Below are 25,455 nucleotides of genomic sequence, written 5' to 3'. Positions count from 1 at the left end.
AGTGCGGGGGGGGGGGGGTGAAGGGGATAAGAGGAGTATGAATCAGGCAACCATGTTAAAAATGTATATTAATAAATGTTAAAAAAAAAATTAAAAAAATTGGTGGAAAAAAAATGATTCAATTTCATAAAAACAAAAATCTTCTATTTTATCTTTTGTAATTGCTTTTATTTCTTGTTTGGTTAATAACATTTCTCCTATCCATACCTGGGAAAAGGATATCATTTGCTTCTCTTTCATTTTTTAAAAATCCTTATCTTCCATGTTAGAATCAATACTGTATGTTGGTTCTAAGAGAGAAGAGTGGTAAGGGATAGGCAATGCAATTAAATAAGAAGGGAAACAACAAACTGGGGGAAAAAATCTTTATAACAAAAAACTCTTTCAAAGGTCTAAATACTCAAATACACAAAGAGCTGGGTGGCTCAATGGATAGAGAGCCAGGCCTAAAGATGGGAGGTCCTAGGTTCAAATCTAGTCTCAGATACTTCCTAGCTGTGTGACCCTGGACAAGTCACTTAACCCCAACTGTCTAGCCTTTACCATTCTTTTGCCTTGGAACCAATACATAGTATTGATTCTGATGCGGAAGCTAAGGGTTTAAAAAAAATTCAATTATTTTGTTTTCATTTCCAAAATTTTTCTCTTCCCTTCCCTATGTATTGAGAATGCAAGAAAAACAAAACCCATGTAAATATATTGTCATGCAAAACAAATTCCTGCCTTAGCCATGTCTAAAATAGGAAAAAAAACATTAGAAAGGATGGAAAATATGCTTCAAACTGCACTCTTTGTCCATCAGCTATCTATTTAGAGTTGAATAATACTTTTCATCATGAGTCCTTTGGAATTGTGGTAGATCATTGTATTCATTGGAACTGCTAAGTCTTTCATAGTTGATCATCATAACGCAATTGCTTTTATTGTATTTCTGTTTATCTTCCTAGTTGTGTTCACTTTTTATCAGTTCATCAAGACTTTCTAGGTTTTTGGGATGCTATCTCATTATTATAATTAAAATTATAATGTTATAATGGTTTATTAGTAAAAAAGAGAGAAAGAAAAGAGTCCTCTCCAAGATTTGCAGTGTCTCTACCTAGGTTCCCATTGTACCTATGGCACTGCTGCTGGCAGCCCCTTTTTTGAGATGACTTAGATAGACAGTTGCAGCACTAGCTTTGTGCTAAGCTTTAGCCCTGACAGGGGAAAGATTGTAAGGTCAGATAAGAGTGGGACTGCTCAATGAGAGAGTAACACTGATCCCACAAGGAAAAAATGGCACAGAGGGAGAGAGAACTCATGCTTGTCCCACTGGCCATTTAAGATTAGTCTAACCCCGCTCTCCTCCACATTTCTAATTGGCCAAATTCTAATTTACATTAGTCCACATCTAAGACAGGTCACCTACAGAGGTTTCCTGATATGTAGTAGCTCTCACACTTTAACCAGTCCCTAAGGCCACTAAGAAACATGTGTGGCCAGTTAAAGGAGGGACTTGTATCAAGAATTAGAGTTTCAAACTGATTGAGTACGTTTTAAATTACATTCATGTAATTCCTCTTCTGATTCTTTGGGAGGCCAGCATGTTAAGTTTCCCCATTTTTTATTCTGGGAGACTAACATGCTAGTCTCTCCAATGAATCATGTCTAACAGCCCTGACAACACTGCATACCCCAAGGCTTAAGACTATAAAAATCTGCCTTTGGTTATTAAATATTATAGGGTAATAACTGCTGTTCATGTCTGATTCCCTATATATAAATATAATAAAATTAGATTTTATGAAGAGCAAGTTTCATGTGAAGCATGGTGCTAAATGCTATATTTTAGAAATGAGACTTAATAGAGAAATATGAAGCAAAGATTATTCTCATTTCCAACATCTCTCCTAATTTTAGCTGTATTAATTGGTTTTGTTTTATAACAATGGTTAATTTATGTAATTCAAATTATCCATTTTACCTTCTGTGAGCCTCTCTATCATGAATTCTCCCTTTTCCATAGATCTGATTGCTTATCCATTTTCCATTTCCACTAATTTTCTTATATCATACATAATGCATAAATCATCTACACAAATTGGGGCTTATCTTGGTATATAATGTGTGAAACTGATTTATATCTAGTTTCTGCTAAACTACTTTCCAGTTTTCCCAACAGCTTTTGTTGACTAGGGATTGATTAATTGCCCCAATTGCTAGGATCTTTGGATTTATCAAAGATGAGATTACTGTGTTCACTTATTTCTATCTATTATGCATCTGAACTATTCCATTGATCAACTATACTATTTCTTATCCAATACCAAATTGTTTTGATAGTTAACACTTTGTAGTATATTTTGAGATCTAGTACTGCTAGTCTCCCTTCTATCATATATATATTTTTAAATTGATTCCCTTGATATTCTTGACCTTTTTCTCCTCCAGAGGAATTTTGTGATTATTTTTTCCAACTCCATAAAGTAATTATTTGGTAGTCTGGTTGATGTAATGCTGAACAAGTATATTAATTTAGATATTTTATCATCATTATATTGCCTTGACTTATTTTTATTAGTGTTCATGTATTTTAATATTTGTTTTTGGTTTGTTTTAAATTTAATTAATTAATTTGGAATTTTTTTCAATGGTTACATGGCTTATATTCTTTCCCTCCTCTTCTCTCACCCCCCTCCTGTAGCCAACAAGCAATTCCACTGGGTTTTATGAGTATCATTGATCAAGATTTATTTCTATATTATTAATATTTGTAATAGAATGATCATTAAGAGTCTACATCCCCTGGAAAAACATTGATTGCTCATGGGTAGAACGAGTTAACATAATAAAAATGACCATTCTACCCAAATTAATTTACCTATTTAGCGCCATACCTATCAAACTACCAAAAAACTTTTTCACTGAATTAGGAAAAACTATAACAAAGTTCATTTGGAATAACAAATGATCAAGAATATCAAGGGAAATAATGAAAAAAAATGTGAAGGAAGGGGGCCTAGCAGTACCAGATATTAAACTATAATATAGAGCAGCAGTCATCAAAACGGTATGGTACTGGCTAAGAGACAGAAGGGAGGATCAGTGGAATAGACTTGGGGTAAGTGACATCAGCAAGACAGTATATGATAAACCCAAAGAGCCCAATTTTGGGGACAAAAATCCACTATTTGACAAAAACTGTTGGGAAATTTGGAAAACAATATGGGAGAGATTAGGTTTAGATCAACATCTCACACCCTACACCAAGATAAATTCAGAATGGGTAAATGACTTGAATATAAAGAGGGAAACTATAAATAAATAAGTTAAGTGAACACAGAATGGTATACTTGTCAGATCTCTGGGAAAGGAAAGATTTTAAAACCAAGCAAGAGTTAGAGAAAATTACAAAATGTAAAATAAATTATTTTGATTATATAAAACTAAAAAGCTTTTGTACAAACCAAAACAATGTAGCCAAGATCAGAAGGGAAACAACAAATTGGGAAAAAATCTTTATAACAAAAAACTCTGACAGGGGTCTAATTACTCAAATATACAAGGAGTTAAATCAATTGTATAAAAAATCAAGCCATTCCCCAATTGATAAATGGGCAAGAGACATGAATAGGCAATTTTCAGATAAAGAAATCAAAACTATCAATAAGCACATGAGAAAGGGTTCTAAATCTCTAATAATTAGAGAAATGCAAATCAAAACAACATTGAGGTATCACCTCACACCTAGCAGAATGGCTAAAATGAAAGAAGGGGAGAGTAATGAATGTTGGAGGGGATGTGGCCAAATTGGAACATTAATGCATTGCTGATGGAGTTGTGAACTGATCCAACCATTCTGGATGGCAATTTGGAACTATGCTCAAAGAGCACTAAAAGATTATCTGCCCTTTGATCCATCCATACCATTGTTGGGTTTGTACCCCAAAGAGATCATAGATAAACAGACTTGTACGAAAATATTTATAACTGTGCTTTTTGTGGTGGCAACAAACTGGAAAAGGAGGGTATGTCCTTCAATTGGGGAATGGCTGAACAAATTGTGGTATATGCTGGTGATGGAATACTATTGTGCTCAAAGGAATAATAAACTGGAGGAATTCCATGTGAACTGGAACAACCTCCAGGAATTGATGCAAAGTGAAAGGAGTAGAGCCAGAAGAACATTGTACACAGAGACTGATACACTGTGGTAAAATAGAATGTAATGGAGTTCTCTACTACTAGAAATGCAATGATCCAGGACAATTCTGAGGGACTTATGAGAAAGAATGATATCCACATCCAGAGAAAGAACTGTGGGAGCAGAAACACAGAAGAAAAATAACTGCTTGATCACATGGGTGATGGGTAAATGATTGGGGATGTAGATTCTAAACAATCCCCCTAGTGCAAATATCAATAATATGGAAATAGGTCTTGATTAATGACACATGTTAAAACCAGTGGAAATGCATATCAGCCAGGGGAGGGGCGGAGGTCAGGGGGTGAAGGGGAAAGTAGGATCATAAATCATGTAACCATGTTAACTTTTCTAAAATATGAATATTAATAAATGTTTAAAAAATAGTCTACATCCCCAATCATGTCCCCATTGAATCATGTGATCAAGGAAATGTCTTTCTTGTGTTTTGACTCCCACAGTTCTTTCTCTGGATGTGGATAGTGTTCTTTCACATAAGTCCCTCAAAATTGTCCTAGATCATTGCATTGCTGCTAGTAGAGAAATCCACTATATTCGATTGTGTCACAGTATATCAGTCTCTGTGTACAACGTTCCCCTGGTTCTACTCCTTTTGCTCTGCATCAATTCCTGGAAGTCTTTTCAGTTCACATGGAATTCCTCCAGTTCTTTATTCCTTTTAGCATAATAGTATTCCATCAACAACAGATACCACAATTTGTTCAGCCATTCCCCAATTGAAGGACCAATTTTTTTTCACAACAAAGAGCACAGCTATGAATATTTTTGTACACGTATTTTTCTTTATTATCTCTTTGGGGTATAAACCAGCAGTGTATGGCTGGATCAAAGGGCAAATAGTCATTTAAAGCCCTTTGCACATAATTCAAAATTGTATTGGCTTGACTTATTGATGAGTAATAGATATTTCTCCAGTTGTTCAGATGTCTATTTGTGTGAAAAGTGCTTTGTAATTGTTTTCATATAGACCCTGTTTATGTCATAGTAGAAAGACTGCTAAGCATTTTATATTTGCAGTTATTTTAAGTAGTGTCTCTATCTCTTCCTATTAAGAATGTTTTTTGTAATATACAAATGATTTATATGACTCAACTTTATAATCTGCAATTTTTACTGTTTCTTTTTTTTTTTAAAACTTTTACCTTCTGTCTAAGAATCAATACTGTATATTGGTTCCAAGGCAGAATAGTGGTAAGGGCTAGGCAATGGAGGTTAAGGAACTTGCCTATAGTCACACAGCTGGGAAGTGTTTGAGGCCAGCTTTGAACACAGGACCTCCAATCTCTAGGCTTGAGATTGATCCTATTCACTGAGCCACCCAGCTGCCCCCAGAATTACTGTTTTGATTAATTCTTTTAATTAAGACTCATGGGTTTGCTAAGTAACCATTTTATATCATCTCCAAAAGTGAAACTTATGTTTCCTCTTTGCCTATACCTATTCTTTCTATTTCTTTTTCTTGTCATTACTATACTTGCTATTTCAAATAGGAGATGGAATAGTAATGGATTTTTTGCTTCATTCATAATCTTACTGGAAAAGCTTCTAGATTATCCAAATTACAAATAATGCTTGTTCTTGGTTTTACTTAGAAACTACTTATAATTTTAAGGAAAATTCCATTTAATCTTATCCTTATCAAGTTTGTTTGTCTTTAACAGGAATGGATGTATTTTTTAAAGTTTTTTCTGTGTCTATGGAAAAATCATGTCATTTTGGAGTTTTATTGGTATTAATATGGTCAATTATGCTTATTTTTTTCTAATATTGAATCATTGCAGTATTCTTGAAATAAATTCAGTGTGGTCAGAGCAGAGGAGCTTTGTGAGATATTGCTATAGTTTTCTTACTAGTATTTTATTTAAAAGTTCTGCATTAATATTCATTAAAAAGGTTGGACTATAGTTTTCCTTTTCTGTTTTGACTCTCTTTGGTTTAAGTATCAAGTCGGTATTTGGGTAATAGAAAGAATTTGGCAGGATTCTTTCTTTATCTATTTTTAAGCAGTACTAGAAATAATGATCTTTTTTTTTTTTAAAACCCTTGTACTTCGGTGTATTGTCTCATAGGTGGAAGAGTGGTAAGGGTGGGCAATGGGGGTCAAGTGACTTGCCCAGGGTCACACAGCTGGGAAGTGTCTAAGGCTGGGTTTGAACCTAGGACCTCCTGTCTCTAGGCCTGACTCTCACTCCACTGAGCTACCCAGCTGCCCCAGAAATAATGATCTTTTAAATTTAATGAAATGTACTTGTAAATCTGTCTGGTATTAGAGTTTTTTTTTCTTTAGTTCAATTTTTGCTTTTAAGATAACCCTATTTTATTTATTGTTATATTTATTTGGTCAATTTATGTTTTTTTAAATATTAATCTATTGCATTTAGATAGTTTAATTGGCATTTAGTTGGGTGAAATAATTCCTAGCTCTTCAGTTTCTTCCACAATGGTTCTGAATCCCCCTTTTCATTTTTTACACTAGCAATTTAGTTTTCTTTCTTTTTAAAATCAAATTAGCTAATGGTTTTATTCATTTATCCTTTCCTCCCCAAACTAGTTTTTAGTTTTATTTATTAGTTCTATGGTTTTTTGTTTTCTATTTTGTTCATCTTATTTTTGATTTTGGACAGAAACAAGTAAACTTGGAAGGAGTTTTCACAGACATAGGAGGTTGCAATTAGAACCTTCAAACCTCTTGTGCACAAAAAAACTGATTTTGCTCATATCTTCTCCATTCTTTATTTATGTTGTTCATTTGTTTTAACCTAAATTCAGGACTTTAAATTTAAATTCTTCACTATTAAATTTCAACTTATTTGCCATTTAGAATTAAGGATCTGACAAAAATCTGATTACTCAAATTATAAGGAGCTAAATCAATTGTACAAAAAAAATCAAGCCATTTCCCAATTGATAAATGGACAAGGGACATGAACAGGCAATTTTCAGATAAAGAAATCAAAACTATCAATAAGCACATGAAAAAGTGTTCTAAATCTCTTATAATTAGAGAAATGAAATCAAAACAACTCTGAGATACCACTTCACACCTAGCAGATTGGCTAATATAACAGCAAAGGAAAGTAATAAATGTTGAAGAGGGTGTGGCGAAATTGGGACATTAATGCACTGCTGGTGGAGTTGTGAACTGATCCAACCATTTGGAAAATGAGGGGATGCCTGTCAATTGGGGAATGGCTGAACAAATTGTGGTATCTGTTGTTGATGGAATACTATTGTGCTAAAAGGAACAATGAACTGGAGGAATTCCATGTGACCTGGAAAAACCTCCAGGAATTGATGCAGAGTAAAAGGAGTAGAACCAGGAGAACATTGTACACAGAGACTGATATACTGTGGCACAATCGAATGTAATGGATTTCTCTACTAGCAACAATGCACAATTCTGAGGGACTTATGAGAAAGAATGCTATCCACATCCAGAGAAAAAATTGTGGGAGTCGAAACACAAAAGAAAGACATTTCCTTGATCACATGGTTCAATGGGAACATGATTGAGGATGTAGTCTCAAAATGATCACCCTAGTGCAAATATCAATAATATGGAAATAGTTCTTGATCAACGACACATATAAAACCCAGTGGAATTGCTTGTTGGCTACAGGAGGGGTGTGGGAGGAGAGGAGGGAAAGAACATGAATTATGCAACCACGGGAAAATACCCTAAATTAATTAATTAATTAAATGAGATTAAGTTCTTAAAAATAATTAAAGATCAAATCTTAACTTTTCTGTCTGAATTCTTGTTTAAAAGGCTGAATTAGGGAAACCTTTCATCTTATGTCTTCCTAAACTGTGCCTTAAGGATGAAAATTAGATTAGATTTCATTTTTTTTAGCATACTAAATTTAACCAAGTAGCACACTGTTACTATATCAAATAAAGTAAACTGAAAAAAAATTTTATCTGGAATATAACAATATAAGAGTTAAATATTTAACTCTTACACTAAAACATTCAAAATGAAAAAATGCATTGATTTTCACTAAAGTTCTAGTTATTTTATATACACAGAATAACTAGACCAAATTATACAAACTATTTTTGTAGTCCAAACCCGAAATGTAAAGAAATGTATTTTCACTTGGGAAATGTGTATAGACCAGATGTGTCAAATAAAAAGTTATTTAGCTAATTTCTTTTTTCCTCTTCAGTATTCCTTGCTTCAATTATAGTACTCATTAATAAACATTCTTTTTAAGAGCATTACATAAATATTAGCTATTATTATTGAAAAATAAGTTTATGTTCATAACTTTTTACATCCACTATGCTCTTGTGTGTCTCTCCCAGAGAACCATCTCTTGTGTTGTAAAGAAATAGCATTTATCTTAGCAGAGCAGACTGGCTGGCAAGAGAACTTAGAATCTTGTCACAGGGCACACCAACTCTTGTGGACTGACAGTTGGGTTTGAAGCAGCTGTCAGGGTGCATCTGTATCTTTTGGGGATTCAATACTCTGGAGTTGATTTCCTTGGATGTGGACATTACATCTTCAATCAAGACCAGTTGAGCTGTAAGTTGAGAAGTAGATTTATCTGGTGTGGTGAACATATACAGATTATCTCATCTCCCTCACTTTACCTGTGGATTTTATCTTGCTGTGTGTTCCTAATTTCCAGTGACCAACTGTGACATCCTGAGACCAGACAAGGACATCTTCGTGAGACCCCTTACCCTGTCAAGCCAGATGCCTTGCCTTAGGCAGTCTGCTCATAGATTTAGTTTAGTGTAGTCTGTGTCCATCCCTTTATTCCCTGGTACTTTTCACTAGACCTGAGTGGTAGTTTTCCTGCTTCCCTTCATTACCCATCCCAATTAGATCATTTAATATTTCAGATACTATACTCCTTCCTTGTCTTTCCTTTCTCAGATACCTTTATTGACAATTTGGACCCACTGTGAATTAAAGTTGTTTTCCCTATTCATCTATCTGTTATCCAGCTACTCCCCAGCTCAGTGTGTGTTACCTATATGTACTCCCTTTAGTCAGTTAACTCTCCACTTTACCCCACTTTAAGGAGGGACTATTTAACCCCTCTCATTACACTTGTAATAAATAATGAAAGCGAAAGAAAAAAGTTCAGAAGAACCAAGAAATCAACTTAATGCCTAATGTTATATGCAATAGTCTATTCATGATTCCCTTTTGTAAGCTTTACTACAAGAGAGAAGCAAATGGGGTTTCAGACTTTGGAACCCCAAGAAACTGAAGGCAGTTGGGGGGGCAGTTAGGGGATTATATAAGGGAGTGATTCCCAGGCAGAGGTAGCTCATTCTGGGTTTTGGGTCAAAGGGTGGTGAGAGGTCTGGGCAAGACTTTCCATTGAACCCTGCTTTACAGATTCTAGCTGTCATTCAGTCCATATATTAGCCTGATCTCTGCTGCAGTTATAAATAATATTAGTTGAAACCAAGATTTAGCATCACCAAATCACTTCAGAAGATCTTCAATCAACATTTGATATCATTCAGCTAACCTTGTTCATTTATTTATTTAGTTTATTACTTAAGGCAGAAGTTAGGAAGAGAGAGGTACACAGTGAAGAGGTCTAGCCCTTTTGGGGGAGAGGTCAGCCTCTGGTCCATCTTGATTGGTTAACAGAAATCCCTTCATCCTTCTTACCCAACCTTTCAATCCTATATTCAATATACCTTCCCTGAATATATCTTGCCTGATTATACCTTTCCCAATTTATTAAAAGAAGTTACTTTACTGTTTCAATAGCCTTTGGATTATACAATTGAATAGGCCATAACATCTCTTACTCTTGATAGAATCCTTCCTTCACACTAAGAATTGACAGTTGGTGTTCGGGGATCTTCATTTTTGGGAATGCTGTTGATTTCCATATATATCCTTGTCAGGGAATTGCATCCTGTTTGCCAATAACAACCCTTGTAGTGAAAGAAAACCTTCTCCCAACCAAACCATCAGGTTGAGAGAGATTATATCAGCTTCTCTCTGTGAAGCCATCGTACTGTGTCCCTTCTGTAAGGATTTGATTCTCCAACCTCTTGTGAGAGCTTAACAGCTGCTGACCTGAAGACTGCCCATCCCTCTCAAGAGATCTGAGAGGCTGCAATCCAACATCAGCCTTGAATCATCCTTACACTTTGTAAAAAGTAAGGCAAAATGACTTCTCATATCTTTTTGGTGACAAAGCTGGGTTATTATAATCTATCAGCCTTTTGTTTAAACTCTTATTGCATTTGTTCTTTCCATTTACATTGATTCAGGAAGGGATCCAGACCCTTTAAGTTTTACTTCACTTGACACTTTACCACAGCTTCCCTCACTTTCCAACATTTTTGTTCTGAAGAAACTTCTGAGAAACACCTTTTCTGAATTAGTAGCTTTAATTTAGCAATTAAAAAATATGAGTCATATTATTTATCAATCTGAATAAATGGAAGAGCAAAAAAAAAAAACATTCTAGGACTTCTCTTTATAATAGCAAAATTTCATTTTCACATGTAAACAAAAGTTCAAAAGCACTTACAAATGTCTAGCACCTGGGAATTCCTGTTTTATTTGGCAATCAATGATAAAAGGAAGGGGGCTTTTCCTTTTAAAGATTATTAAGGTTAGAATCCTCATAACACTTTTCACATAAGGTGCCAAAATATTCATCTTTTTTCTTAGTGATTATACAAATAATAATATACTTCCTAAATTCACAATAGTGAGAACTACTGAATTTCAAATTCTGGAACTGGAAGTAATAATAACAAAGGAGAAACATCATAAATAATACCCTTTCTGTATATATGAAATGGAACTTGGAGCAAGATTGATTCAAGACAAGGACAAATAGGGACAAGGATAAATAGAGAAGTGAAAGAAAGAATATGACACAGTATACCTTTTCAACATCTGCTTTTGTAACATTAATGTCAGCATCCATTTTTTCAAAATACTGCTGTGCTCTGTCAGCTTCTTTGCAATCTCGCTCAAATCGTCGTTTACTCTAAAAGGAGAAAAAAGGGCATAGTTAATTATGAAACTATTAGAATAAAAAAAGCAAAAGATGTTACTTAAACATAAACTCAATAAAGAGCACCTGTGACTAAAATATGCTGTAATCAATGTTGTATAATTTCATTTAAAATGTGTATCCATTTGTTTCAGTAAAAAGCAAGAACAAACACTTAAAAGTTCTCTAATACTGAAAAGTTAGGGAAGGAATAAAATGTGAGAATACAACATTATTACTTCTTAAGAAAATGTAATACTGTTTATATTCTTTTAGTAGTCAACTTATCTTAGAACCATTTTAGAAATAAATCCCATTAAAATTGTTTTGAAAGAGCCTTGCATATATTTCTTTCTTCCTATTTCCCCCCTTAAAATACTTACCTTCTGTCTTAATATTAATTCTAAAACAGAAGAGCAGCAAGGAGTAGGCAATTGAGGTTGAATGAATTAGTCATAAGTATATATTTCTTTAGAAGATTTCACTTACTGATTCAAGTTGTTTCCAGCAAGTTTCAATGTGTTGTTGTGCCTTCCGACCATCATGGAAATGCTGGAGAGAAAAGAACCACAAAAGTGAAAAATCTTTCCCATGAAAATAAATTTGTGATCATAAGAAATTTAAGAATTCAAAGTGAGCAAAAAAACACCACCACAGTAAAAAATGAACAAAGGGCATTAGTTGAAGAAGAAGGTATGTTCCAAAATTTCCAGTCCAACTGCATATGTTGGATTTAGTTGATGTACTAAACTATGTTCCCCCTACCCCATTTCCTTCCTGATTCTTTGTTATATGAGATGGCTCTCTGCATGGGGAAAGAAAAGACTGGAAAATGAAAGTGACATAAAAATAAAAGCTATAAATAAAAACTTTTAAAAAACAATTTCTATTTCAAATAAGAAGAGTACATACTTCTGTAAGTCATTTATACATTTATAAGGTAAGAACATGCCTTGTTTAAGAAAAAATAATATAGACTTTTAGATTATATAAATTCTTTAGGCAATAAGTTCAATCTAAGGAACAAATATCACAACTTGGGGGGCCAATTATGATCCTATCAGTTGTCTGACAACTATACATCTCAGAAAATTAAAAAATATATATATTAAGGCCTCTCCAGTGCTTAGTAACAACTATATAGTTCAATCACCATGTCCAGTGATACTCTAATAGTACAATTCATGCTGGTTAAAAGTTTATGTAAAGAGGTAAGTTGAAGGGAGAAGTATAAAAATGAAAATTCCTACAGATAGGAATATAAAAGGATAAAGACAGTTTTTTAGAATAATAGAAAAAACTCACCCAACAATCTAAAGCTTGAAGAATTTTTACAAATGTAGTGGGTAAAAATAGGTGAACCATAACCATACTACCTGTCATTTATGGATCACTATACTGTATAGTAATCATAGCACAGTAATTTTACCAACTTAAATGTAAGGCTTTTATTTTACCATAAAGTTTTTTTGCATTTGCGATATTATTTATTTATAATTAGAAGCCAAGTTTATCAGGAATAGCTAGGTAGTTTAACGAGTATCAAGCCAGGCCTGGAGAAGTGAGGTCCAGATTAAAATTTGGCCACAGATATTTTCTAGCTATGTGACCATGGGCAAGTCACTTAACCTCAATTGCCTAGTTCTTACTGTTCATCCACCTTGGAACTGATACTTAGTATTGATTCTAAGATGGAAGCAAGTTGTTATATTAAGAAAAAAAACTATATAACAAAGTACTGTGACTTGACATTGTGATTCCTGTGGTAATTATGTCCTTTGAAAAATTTTGTAAATCATGAAAGAGGCCATGAGATCCTTAAATGTTGTCCTTATATGTAAAAAGACAAAAAAGAAGATTCATCAAAGTATAAGTTGGTGACCATGACTTTCATTCCTAGCAAAATTCTAAAATTCATTCATTAAAGTAAGGTTTGCTTTTGGGCATTTTTCTAAAGCCTTTATCTTCTGTCTTAGAATCGATACTGAGTATCTGTTCCAAGGTAGAAGAATGGTAAGGGCTAAGCAATTAAGTGACTTCTCTGAGGTCACACAATCAGAAAGTGTCTAAGGCCAGATTTGAACCTACTTAGGGGCACTTAATAATAATCATTCGTAGCTAGCACAGGTTCAACAAAAATAGATCTTGTGAAAGTATTTCCTTTTTTTAGATACAATTACTAAACAGGTAGATATGGGGAGAGTCTTTTTTTTATTTTTTTTTTTCAATTACAAGGCATATAAGTGGAACAGTGTTTAGAGACCTGGGGCTAAAGTAAGGAAGATTCATCTTCCTGAGTTCAAATCTGGCCTAGACACTTACTAATCATGTGACCCTGGGCAGGTCACTTAACCCTGTTCTCCTTAGTTCCTCATCTATAAAATGAGCTAGAGAAGGAAATGGCAAATCATTCCAGTATCTTTGCCAAGAAAAGACCAAATGAGGTCAGAAAGAGTTGGACACAACTGTAAAAATGATTGAACTAAATTTTCTTCCCTTATGTGACAAAGAAATATGTATATGTATACACATATATTCATCACGAAAAGGATAGCATTATCTACAATGAGGAAATACTATAATTTGTCCCAATATATATAAGAGGATGGAAGGGTTGGGGAGGAGGAGACAAAATTGCCCTTTCTTTTCACTATTATTAGACAAAGTTCTAAAAATGCTAGTGACAGGAAAACATGTATAAATTAATATATGAACACTGGCAAAGAAGAGAAAAAAATTATCTTTTTTGTATATAACAAGATAGTTTTCATAGAAAACCATGGTGAAAAGGGCTTTAAATGACTGCCTGCCCGGTGATCCAGCCATACCACTGATGGGTTTATACTCCCAAGAGATCGTAAGGAAAAATACTTGTACAAAAATATTTATAGCTGTGCTCGTTGTGGTGGCAAAAAATTGGAAAATGAAGGGGTGTCCATTGAGTGGGGGAATGGCTGAACAAATTGTGTTATCTGATGGTGATGGAATACTATTGTGCAGAAAGGAATAATGAACCGAAGGAATTCCATGTGAACTGGAAAGACCTCCAGGAATTGATGCAGAGTGAAAGGAGCAGAACCAGGAGAACATTGTACACAGAGACGGATATATTGTGGCACAGTCAAATGTATCAGGCTTTTCTACTAGAAGCAATGCAATGCAATGATCCAGGACAATTCTGAGGGACTAATGAGAAAGAACACTATCCATCCAGAGAAAGAATTGTGGGAGCAGAAACTCAGAATAAAAACATATGATCAATCATATGTTTCAATGAGGATATGATTGGGATTTTGGTGTTAAAAGGTCATTCTATTGCAAATATGAATAATATGGAAATAAGTTTTGAACAATTAATCACGTATAACCCAGTGGAATTGCTTGTCAGCTCTGAGAGAGGGGAGAAAAGAAGGGTGGGAAAAATCATGAATCATGTAACAATGGAAAAATATTCTAAATAAATTAATTAATTTGTGAAGATGGGATTAACTCTCTCCTGCCCATTTTTAGATTTAATCACCAAAAGTATAAACACTCCACTTATCCTTAAGTGAGGGGAAGTCTGTAACCCACATATGCAAGAGTGAGTGATGAATCAGAATCTACTAACTGCCCCCTAGGCAGTCCTATGCAAAGCTTTAGCTATAATTGGTACACTTAAAGTGGGAGGAAGGCATAGGAAGTGATGAAAGGAATGATCTTTAAAAGTGGCCAGAATTTCTTGTGATGCTATCCTTCACCTTGAACTGGACCCTGAAGGAGTTCCAGCTGAGGACGTTGGACTGTTTACTATTTCTCCTTAGAACTACCACATGGGTGAATGAAAAAGCCCAACTCCCTTCCTTGGCCTTGCCTAAAAGGTACTAGCTTTTGGAGATATCTCTTGTCTGGGAGGAGGCCTTGTAGCTAAAACCTTGTTAATTGATCCCTAGACCCTCCGCTTGTGGCTACTGGAGTCCTGCTAAAGTAAGCTAGGGCTTGAGCACATAGTCTAGCTCGTTAAGCCAGATCTCTTACTCTGTCCTCTTTCCCATTTCTCTACTGTCACTCTTCCTCTGTCCTTTTATAAATAAATTACCATAAAAATAATTTTGGAATTGAGTAATTAATCCCTGGTGACCATACTCTTAAATAACTTAGTCCAACCCTTTAACTTTAACCCCTTACATTACTGCCCCTGTTTACAAATTAAAAAGTTAAGAAAAAAGTCATGGTGAATAAAGAGAGGCAACAGATTCAAGTAAAGTGATATAAAATACATATATAAAAATTATTGGTCTTTCTATCTAGGATTGAAAAAGATCCAAAAAGACATAAAGAAAAGGAAATCCCATTAGAAATAACTGCCAAATAAACAAAATTTCTGGGATTCAATTTATTAAGGCACAATCAAGACAGATAAATTCGATAGGAAAATATTTTTAAAGAAATGGTGAATTAAATAATGAATGTATATACTTTATCCATGCTCAGGAAACAACAATATAATGGAAGTGACAATATTACCTAAATTAATTTACAAGATTAGGGCTATACCACACTACCAACTAGTTATTTTATATGACTTGTCAAAATATTGACAAAATAAATAGCAAAAATAGCAAATAGCAAAAAAATCCACAAAATTTATTTGTAGAAATACAAGATCTACGATCTTTTTTAAAGTATTAAATTTTATGTTTTCTCTAATTACATTTAAAAAGTTTCCAACATTTTTCAAAGAATATTGAGTCTTGTATTTTCTGCCTCCTTCCTTTCCCCTATCACAGCCTCTCATACCCCTTGAGATAGTAAGAGTCTCATGGATTTTACATGAGCAATTATGCAAATTTTCCTATATTAATAATTTCCATTATTAATCATTAATCATTTTATACAAGGAAACTCATATAAAAACATTTTAAGTGAAAAGTTTGCTTTGGTCTGGATTCAGACTCAGTTTTTTTCTCTAGAATTAGATGACATTTTTTTAAATTTTTTCAAACATTTATTAATATTCATTCTTAACATGGTTACATGATTCATGCTCCTCCTTTCCCCTTTGCCCCCCGCACTCTCCCCACCCATGGCCGATGCACATTTCCACTAGTTTTGTCATGTGTAGATGACATTTTTTTAATCATGAGTCTTTTGGGATAGTTTTGGATCATTGTATTGCTGAGAATAGCTATTATTCATAGTTGTTCATTGTAAAGTATTCCCAGCACTATATAGTATCTTCCTGGTTCTGCTTATTTCTTCAGTTCCTGTAAATCTTTCTAGATTTTCCTGAGCTCCTCCTGCTTGTCACTTCTTATAGCACAATTAGTATTCCATTACAATTATATACTATAACTTATTCGGTCATTCCCCAGTTGATGGATATCCCCAAACTTTCCAAATCTTCCCCCTCCACCCAAAAAGAGCTGCTTGAAATATTTTATTTTTGTCCTTCCCTTTTTTTAAATTTTTTTTTGTTTTTTGGTCTTTGGAATACAAATATAGTAATGGTATTGCTGTGTCAAAGAATATACAGCAAAACCTCACCTATCTCAGTGGAGTGAGAGTCAGGCCTAGAGACAGGAGGTCCTAGGTTTAAACCCGGCCTCAGCCACTTCCCAGCTGTGTGACCCTGGGCAAGTCACTTGACCCCCATTGCCCACCCTTACCAATCTTCCACCTATGAGACAATACACCCAAGTACAAGGGTTTAAAAAAAAACAAAACAAAACAAAAAAAAACACCTCACCTATCATGGGAGTTGTGTTCCAGAGACCCCTGCAATAGGTGGAAATCCATAAAATAGCAGTGCTATATTTATTTTATTATTTATAGATATTTTAAGGCTTTATAAACCCTTCCTACTCTTCTATAAACCTTTTCCACATTCTTATTAACCTCTATTCACTGAGACAATCAGCACTCGGGATACAGAACACGGCGCTGTGGTGGGTTGCCTTTCATTCCATCAGCCAATAGTGTGCCGGGATAAATGTAACTCCACAATACAGAATTAGATAAATATTTTTTAAATCCACGATACAGTGAAGCCACGATAAGTGAACTGTGATATAGCAAGGGACGACTATATACCAATGATGGAGAACCTATGGCACAGGTGACAAAGATGGCACACAGAGTGCTCTTGGTAGGCAAACAGGTACCCTTCCCTGCACCCAGTTTTTTACTAGAAAGATAGAGGGACTTGACAGAGCTGCTCCCCTCCCCCTCTCGACTAGGCCTGATGCCTTTTTTTTCACATGCCCCGCCCCCTCTGCCCAACAGCCCAGGTGGTAAGGTGGGTGGCTCACAGGCAGCAGAACTGGAGGGGAGCAGGGCACACAGGCTGCTCCCCCCTCCCTCTCTACACTCTCTGATGACATTATTTACTTCACCTGCCCCTCCTCAGCAGTCCCATGGGAGAACTTTTTACCTCCCCTGTGTGGGGTAAGTAGGGCACAGCACTCGGTCTAGGAGGTGGGCTGGGGACAGGGCCCAGCATTCTATCTCTAAAAGGTTTGCCAATACTGGTATATACTATTTTAGAGCAATTTTGGCATAGGTCCAAATTGCTCTCCTGAGTGAATGAATCGGTCAACAATTCCCCGACAATGCATTCCTGTCCCAGTTTTCCCATATCCCCTCCAGGTTTTGTTATTTTCCTTTTCTGTCATAATTGCAGCCAATCTGGTAAGTATGGGGTGGTACCTCAGACCTGTTTTAATTTTTATTTCTCTAATTAATAGTGATTTGGAGCATTTTTTGCATGACTGTAGAGAGCTTTAATTACTTTGCCTGAGAACTGCCTGTTCATTTCCTTTGACCATTTTACAACTGGGGAATGACTTGTAGACTTATATATTCAGAACATTTCTCTATGTATTTGAGAAATGAGGCCTTTATTAGAGACTTGTAAAAAATGTTTGCACCATTATAATTACTGTGTATTACTTTCCATCCTGTTAACTCCTGTTTAGTTTCTAATGTCCACCTCTCCCCAATTTGCCCTCTTTTTCTATCAATCCCACCCCCTTCTCTTATTCCCTTCTCCTCCTATTTTCCTGTAGGGTAAGATAGCTTTATATACCCAATGGAATGGGTACATTCTACCCTCATTGAGCCAATTTTGACATGCTCTCCTTTCCATATCCCCCATCTTACCCTCTACTGTGAATGCTTTCATTCCTCTTTTATGTGTAATACTTTATCCTATTCTATTTTCCCCTTCCCCCTTCCCAGTTTAACAATCTTTTTAGTTAAGTCTCTAGGATATTCTACATATACCATCATTTCATCTGCAAATTGAGATCATTTTATTACATTTTTATTAGTTTTTTGCCCATTCTGACTGCTTCAATTTTTTTTCCTTCTCTTACTGCTATTGCTAGCATTCCTAATACTATGTTAAATAATATTGGTGATGATGGGCATCCTTGGTTCATTCCTGATGTTACTGGGAAGGCTTTTACCTTTTCCTCATTACAAACAATACTTGTTAATGGTTTTAGATATATACTTTATTTCATTATAAGAAAAAGTCCATGGGGGCAGCTGGGTTTAAGATTTGGATTAAGAGAGCCAGGCATAGAGACAGGAGGTCCTGGGTTCAAATATGATCTCTGATACTTCCTATCTATGTGACCCTGGGCAAGTCACTCACCCCCCCATTGCTTAGCCCTTACTACTCTTCTGCCTTGGAACCAATACATAGTATTGATTCTAATGCAGAAAGTAAGGGTTATTAAAAAAAGAAAAGAAAAAAATCCACTTATATGTATGCTTTCCAGTGTTTTTAAAAGAAATGGGTGTTATTATTTTGTCAGAGGCTTTTTCTGCCTCTATTGCTATGATCATATGGTCTTTATTATTTTTGTTATTGATATTATCAATTATGTTGATAGTTTTCATTAGATTAAAATATTCCTGCATTCCTGGCATAAATCTTGTTCGATAATAATATATTTATTATTTTTGTGACATGTTGTTGTACTATCCATGACCTAGTCTTTCATCTCACTTCAGCTATTGTAAAAACAGTTCAAGGCTGAAGTTGGATTGCAGCCTCTCAGACCTCTTGAGCGGGATGGGCAGTCTTCAGGTCAGCAGCTGTTAAGCTCTCACAAGAGGTTGGAGAATCAGATCCTTACAGAGGGGACACAGAACAATGGCTTCATAGAGGGAAGCTGATATAATCTCTCTCAACCTGATGGTTTGGTTGGGAAAAGGTGTTCTTCCACTAGAAAGGATGTTACTGGCAAACAGGATATGATTCCCTGACAAAGATATATATGGAAATCAACAGGATTCCCAATAATGAAGATCCCCCAACACCAACTGTCAATTCTTGGTGAGAAGGAAAGATTCTATCAAGGACAAGAAATGTTTTGGCCTATTCAATTGTATAATCCAAAGGCTATTGAAACAGTAAACAAACTACGTTTAATTAATCAGGAAAGGTATAATCAGGCAAGATATATTCAGGGAAGGTATAATGAATATAAGATTGAAAGGTTGGGTAAGAGGGATGAAGGGATTTCTGTTAACTAATCAAGATGGACCAGAGGCTGGCCTCACCCCCAAGAGGGCTAGGCCTCTTCACTGTGTTCCTCTCTCATCCCAACTTCTGCCTCAAGTATTAAACTAAATAAATAAATGAACAAGGTTAGCAGGATAATATCAAATGTTGATTGAAGATCTTCTGAAGTGATATGGTGATGTTAATCTTGATTTCAGCAAATATGATTTATAACTGCAACAGAAATTAGGCTAATATGGGAACTGACTAAAACAGCTAGAATCAGAACAGTAGGAACAGGCTAAAGGTGCTCCTAGTATGGATCTGCTAGGGTTCAATGGAGAATCTCACCCAGACCTCCCACCACCCTTTGACCCAAATTCAGAATGAGCTTCCTCTGCATGGGGATCACCTCCTTATATAGTCCAGTTCTAACTGCCCCCTAACTGCCTTCAGTTTGTTGGGGTTCCAAAATCTGACCCCCATTTGCTTCTCCCTTGCAGTAAAGCTTACATTATATAGAAATAGTCATTTCCTTGTCCTTACCAGAACCCCAAGTGTTCTGTTTTCATGTTTGAGATCTGAAATTTCTCTGTCTAATGATAATTTGTTGTAATTCTCCCTTTGACTTGAAGTTCAAACCCCTTTGACCTGTAATATTGCATCCTCTCAGTTCTTTCCCAGGCCATTAACCTCACATTATCTACACTCTCTTCTAACTTCCAGTCTCACATATCCAAGAGAGAGAGAGACAATTTGTATCTTATAATTTCAAAAAGCATATGTTGAAAATTGTTATTACATGTAATTGGAAAAATAAGATATTTTATTTAAAAAGAGAGAATATAAATTTTAAAATAAAGTAAAACTGTAAAATTGCATTACTTAGGTATGTGGGATGCTTTAAAATGAGTATTTTCAAAATACTTAATTTGCTAGACACCAGTCTTGTGCTAAGGTACAATTTCAACTACTTTGAAAAAAAGAGTTTTCTGAGAAGCTTTGATCTAACCAGTACTGAATTTGGTTTGTACTTCTAGATCCTCAAGTCATTGCATCTTGAGTGTCAAGATGACTGCTGGTCACACTGGACTGTGCTAGTTAAAAAGGATCCTAATCATCAGAGTTTAGAGTTTGGCTGCATGATTTACCTTGAACTCTTTATGTCCTCGATTCCATGCATTTCTCAACTATAAAAATAGCTAATAAATCTCAAATGAAATTTCATTTCTATCAAAGAATAAATGTAAAAGTAAAATTTATATGAAAATATATGAAATCATTTTGAGATTTTCTCTATATTATATCTTGTCCAGTTGATGCATAAAATGATTACAATAATCAGTACAAGTAGAAGTCTAGTTTTCTCTTAAAGTCATTTAAATATTTTATATTAAAATACTTTCTATTTGTTCATAATTATTCTATTTATAATTATCCTAAAAATGTGTACTTGTCTTTCCTAGTGGAGTTTAAGCATATCATCTAGCTGTCCCATAAGAGGTTTGTCCTTAATACCTCTTTGATGATACATTTGCCTATTTATACCTATTGTGTGTCTTTCCCTTGCTTTTTTAGCAACTTGAAATTTTGAGTCTTTTGAGATTATGGTATTTTATACCTCAAAGCCACATAGCATCACTAGAGGCAGTTTTAGTGTTCAAAATATAGGTTTTAACAATAAGAAATATTTGGAATCAATGAAGGTACTGTGTAATTTCCCAAATGCTATCTACTATCCTCTCCTTATTACTATTCAATGTTGGGCAAAGCCTATTGTTGATATGTTGTACATGATCAAAATATAGGAGCTAATATATAAAGTAATAGTAATGGGATATCCATTAAGCTGAATGCCCTTTGGAAAATATACTACACCTGGCATTTCCCATATGGATTTCTAATTTAATTTCTTGATTGGCCATTGATAGAAATGAATAAAGACAATTGGGTATAAATAGACTATATTAGCAAAGATTTCCTGTGCACTCCAAGTGGTGTAAAAGGCATCATGAAGATACGTGGAAATAGAAGCAAGTAAATTCTGTAGCAATAATAAAAAATAACAGATGGAAAGACCTAGTGTTGCACCTGTACCCAGGAGGAAAGTTTTGGTAGTTTTAGGTGGATAGATCCTCTTTCAAGGATCTTTACCTTAGCTGCCTTGGGCAATGATAGATTAAGTGACTTGCCCATGGTCCCATAGCTAGTTTGTGTCAAAGGCAACATCGTTACTCTAACATTATCCAAATTTGACTTAATCCAAAGTTGACTCTTTATCTACTATATAATACATAAGCTGATGATTACTTTGTATCATCTATTCATTTATGTAAATTAAACAAACATCAGGTATCAAAATCACTCCCTACTAGAAATTTAGGGAGACATGACTCCTATTCCTATATGGGACACAATCACTGAAGTGAGTCAAAATTGTAGGGGATTGGGGGTAGCTGGGTGACTCAGTGGATTGAGATCCAGGGCCTTTAGATGAGAAGTCCTGGGTTTATATCTGACCTGGGATACTTCCTAGCTGTGTGTCCCTAGGCCTGGGGTCGGCAACATATGGCTCTAGAGCCATATCTGGCTCTTTTGAGGACCAGATATGGCTCCTTCTGCAGGAGCCATAAAGTCAATTTTTTTTCAGGCGCTGTTACAGGAGTGTGCACTGTGAGCACTGTACGGCTCTCACGAAATTACATTTTAAAAAATGTGGTGTTTATGGCTCTCAGGGCCAAAAAGATTGCCAACCCCTGCCCTAGGCAAATCATTTTATCTCTACTACCCAGCCCTTTCTACTTGTCTGCCTTAGAACCAATACACAATATTGATTCAAAGGTGGAAAGTAAGGATTTTAAAAAAAAATTCATGGGATTCTAGAAGACTAAACAAATTATTTTTGATTAACCACAAAAGGAGAAGAAAAGCTTCTTCAAGGTGACAAAAGTGCTTGAATTTGATAGTTGGAAAGTTACTTCCAATTAAGAAATGACCAGGAAAGTGACAATTAACCTGGTTTTGATCTTTAAACTAAATTTTTCAATAAACCAAAATGTTAGTTCTACTGCCTCACAAAAAGTACAATTTGTATATGAATAGATAGTTATATTTTATTTGACCTCATCATGGAATTTTCATGGAATGTGTTCTATTTTGTAATTATTCAATATTCTTGACACCTAAGACCAAGAAGGGAGAAAAATGAAGAAATAAGGTATTCAACTAGATTATGCAAAACCTACAATGATGCTTATGTTAGCATAGTACTTTAAGGTTCTAAATATTGTATAAACAATACCCCTCATGAACTTAACATTCTGTGTTAGGTAATACGATGATAATCATGGGCATTTTAAAGAATCTGATGCTTCATGAAGTTAGTAACATGACCAAAGTAATGGAGCAGTTAATAAACAGCAGGACCTTGGACAAGAATGTAGACAGCTCTATGACTCAAAGTCTGGTGTTTTTCATACCATCTTTGCATATGAGTTTAAGGTTTCTCTTGTTTTATGTCTGTTGCTAGAAATACAACTTAAACTACTTACTAAAATAAAAGTACAAAGCTCTATTTAGGAAATTGACTGAAATTCTAACTACATACATACATACAGGCTAGTCAATAGAGATAGATAACACACAAAGCTTAATCTACCAAACAAATAGGATGAAAGTATAATACTCTGCAAGGCCAAGGAAAGGAAAGGAAGCAGAAAACTCAAGTGTTTGGACTTTTTATCTGCTCCTATCATAGATATTAAGCATCTGTGCACTGAACATCACCTTACTATTATAAAGTTAGTTTTCCACATAAAAGTGATTTGGACTAAGATTATAACTCAACAGCTACTGCTGTCTGCATTGATTTTCTGACAAACACATAATTCCTATTTTAAATTAACAAAGAATTCATTGTAATTTATTGCTATCTTCCAAGTCAGGTTTGTCAGTACCCTCTACTAACTACACCCTAAATCATCCACTAAGTAGAGTTCAGTTTCTATAGTAAGATTTAGAAAGAGGAAAACTGGCTGAGCCAATAATAATATCTTTAGTTAGTTCAAAAAGCTAACATTTACACAAAATATGTGGTTTCTTATTTTAAATATAATACTTTCTGTTGACCGTGCCCTAAAATGTATTCACTAAAAGGAGAAATCTTGTTAATTTCATCCATTCCAAAATTGGGAACAATTTTTGTTGTGAGAAGTAAAGACAAGAACTTTATTGGGTAGCATGAAATTAGAAGAGGATAAAATGTAAAATATCAAGAATTGATAGGGATGACTTAAAATTTCTTCTCAATCACCTTTATTTCACTTTAAATTCTGTAGACCAGTTAGTCCATTTAACACTTAATCATGTGAATTATTTATTTTTCCCTAGATCTTCCATCAACACAGTGAAACTTGGTTATGAAAATATTCCACCACTACAGACCAGCAACTCATTTACAACTTACAGAAAGTCCCTGGAGTGACAATAAAGAAAAAGTGATTTGGCCAATTCACAGAACTAATATATTATGAAAAGAAATTCTTGGTTCTCTTTGTCTATTCTACATTTACACTTGTGAAAAGGGAATCTTTTAAAGAGTTAAAACTTTGGTTAACAATAACTTAAATACCCCTACTTAGTACTTCACTAGATTGTGAGGACAGGATTAACTCTCCTTTGTATACTTAACCCTAAAGTAAGGGAAAACTCTTACTACAGGAGTTTGCACCTCCAAAAGGAAAACACACCTACTTAACCTTAAGAAGGTAGAAGTTTACAACCTACTACTAACTGGGTAATAACTCAGCAACATCCAAATCGAAACTAGAAGACGACTCAGAAACGTGTGAATCTTGGGAGGAGAATTAACACTTTTAGAGGTGGCAAGTCAATCCCACAGACACTGCCCCTGGGCATGGCTAAATAATTTGGAAACTGTGATTTGTCCCTATGAAGAGGGGTAGGAACAGGAAACCACCATAAAAGCCAAGAAATTCTGGGGCTGAGGCAGTCTGGTGAAGTTGAGTCTCATGGAGAGTGCATCCTGGAGATAGTCTTTGAGGGAACTTCACTGGAGACTGCAGCTTGGATCATGGCATCAACTTAGATTCTGACTCCTGGACTACTTCATCGGGTGAATGAAAAGAGCTGATTCCTTTCCTAGTTTCCTAACAGACTAGCTTCCATCTTGGAGGAGACCTCATAGTTACTCACTACTGGCCCTCCTGGCTGAGGACTAGTATAAGTATTTTCTCTAACCTCTCTCACATTTCTCTATTATTTTCACTCTATTTTGTAAATAAACTTCTGACTTGAGATATAATAACTCCAGAAACCATGTTATTTCATATAATTTAAGTCCAAACACTAAATTTTACCTTTACAATGTGTCAGAGTTAGAATTTGAACCCAGCTCTAATTCCAAGGGTAGCCCTCTCTCCATATGGCATGATGCTTATTATTATTATTATTATTATCATCTTTTTACAAACATTTCTTAATTCCTCAAATACATTTTTTTTCTTTTCCTTTTTTTTTTTTTTTTTAACCCTTAACTTCAGTGTATTGTCTCATAGGTGGAAGAGTGGTAAGGGTGGGCAATGGGGGTCAAGTGACTTGCCCAGGGTCACACAGCTGGGAAGTGGCTGAGGCCGGATTTGAACCTAGGACCTCCTGTCTCTAGATCTGACTCTCAATCCACTGAGCTACCCAGCTGCCCCCCTCAAATACATTTTAAAGTACTTATAGGCAAAGGCTAGTTTCAA

The 25,455-nt window shown here is 35.0% G+C and overlaps 1 protein-coding gene across 6 annotated transcripts in view; it reads right to left on the bottom strand.

Moving 5' to 3' along the window:
• The window catches only part of FNBP1 (formin binding protein 1), a 194,700-nt gene that overhangs the window by 62,047 nt on the left and 107,198 nt on the right, over window positions 1-25,455 (bottom strand). For all 6 annotated transcript variants that reach the window (XM_044663984.1, XM_044663985.1, XM_044663986.1 and 3 more), the window contains exons 5-6: window positions 11,686-11,748; window positions 11,086-11,190 (exon numbers count right to left, since the gene is read on the bottom strand). In XM_044663984.1, coding sequence (XP_044519919.1) covers window positions 11,086-11,190; window positions 11,686-11,748 — 168 coding nt within the window. The remainder of the gene's footprint in view (window positions 1-11,085; window positions 11,191-11,685; window positions 11,749-25,455) is intronic.

Source organism: Gracilinanus agilis, chromosome 2 (genome assembly GCF_016433145.1).
Source record: "Gracilinanus agilis isolate LMUSP501 chromosome 2, AgileGrace, whole genome shotgun sequence".
Lineage (NCBI taxonomy): Eukaryota > Metazoa > Chordata > Mammalia > Didelphimorphia > Didelphidae > Gracilinanus > Gracilinanus agilis.
Note: the sequence above shows the minus strand (reverse complement) of the source record. Positions and strands in the feature narration are given on the sequence as shown.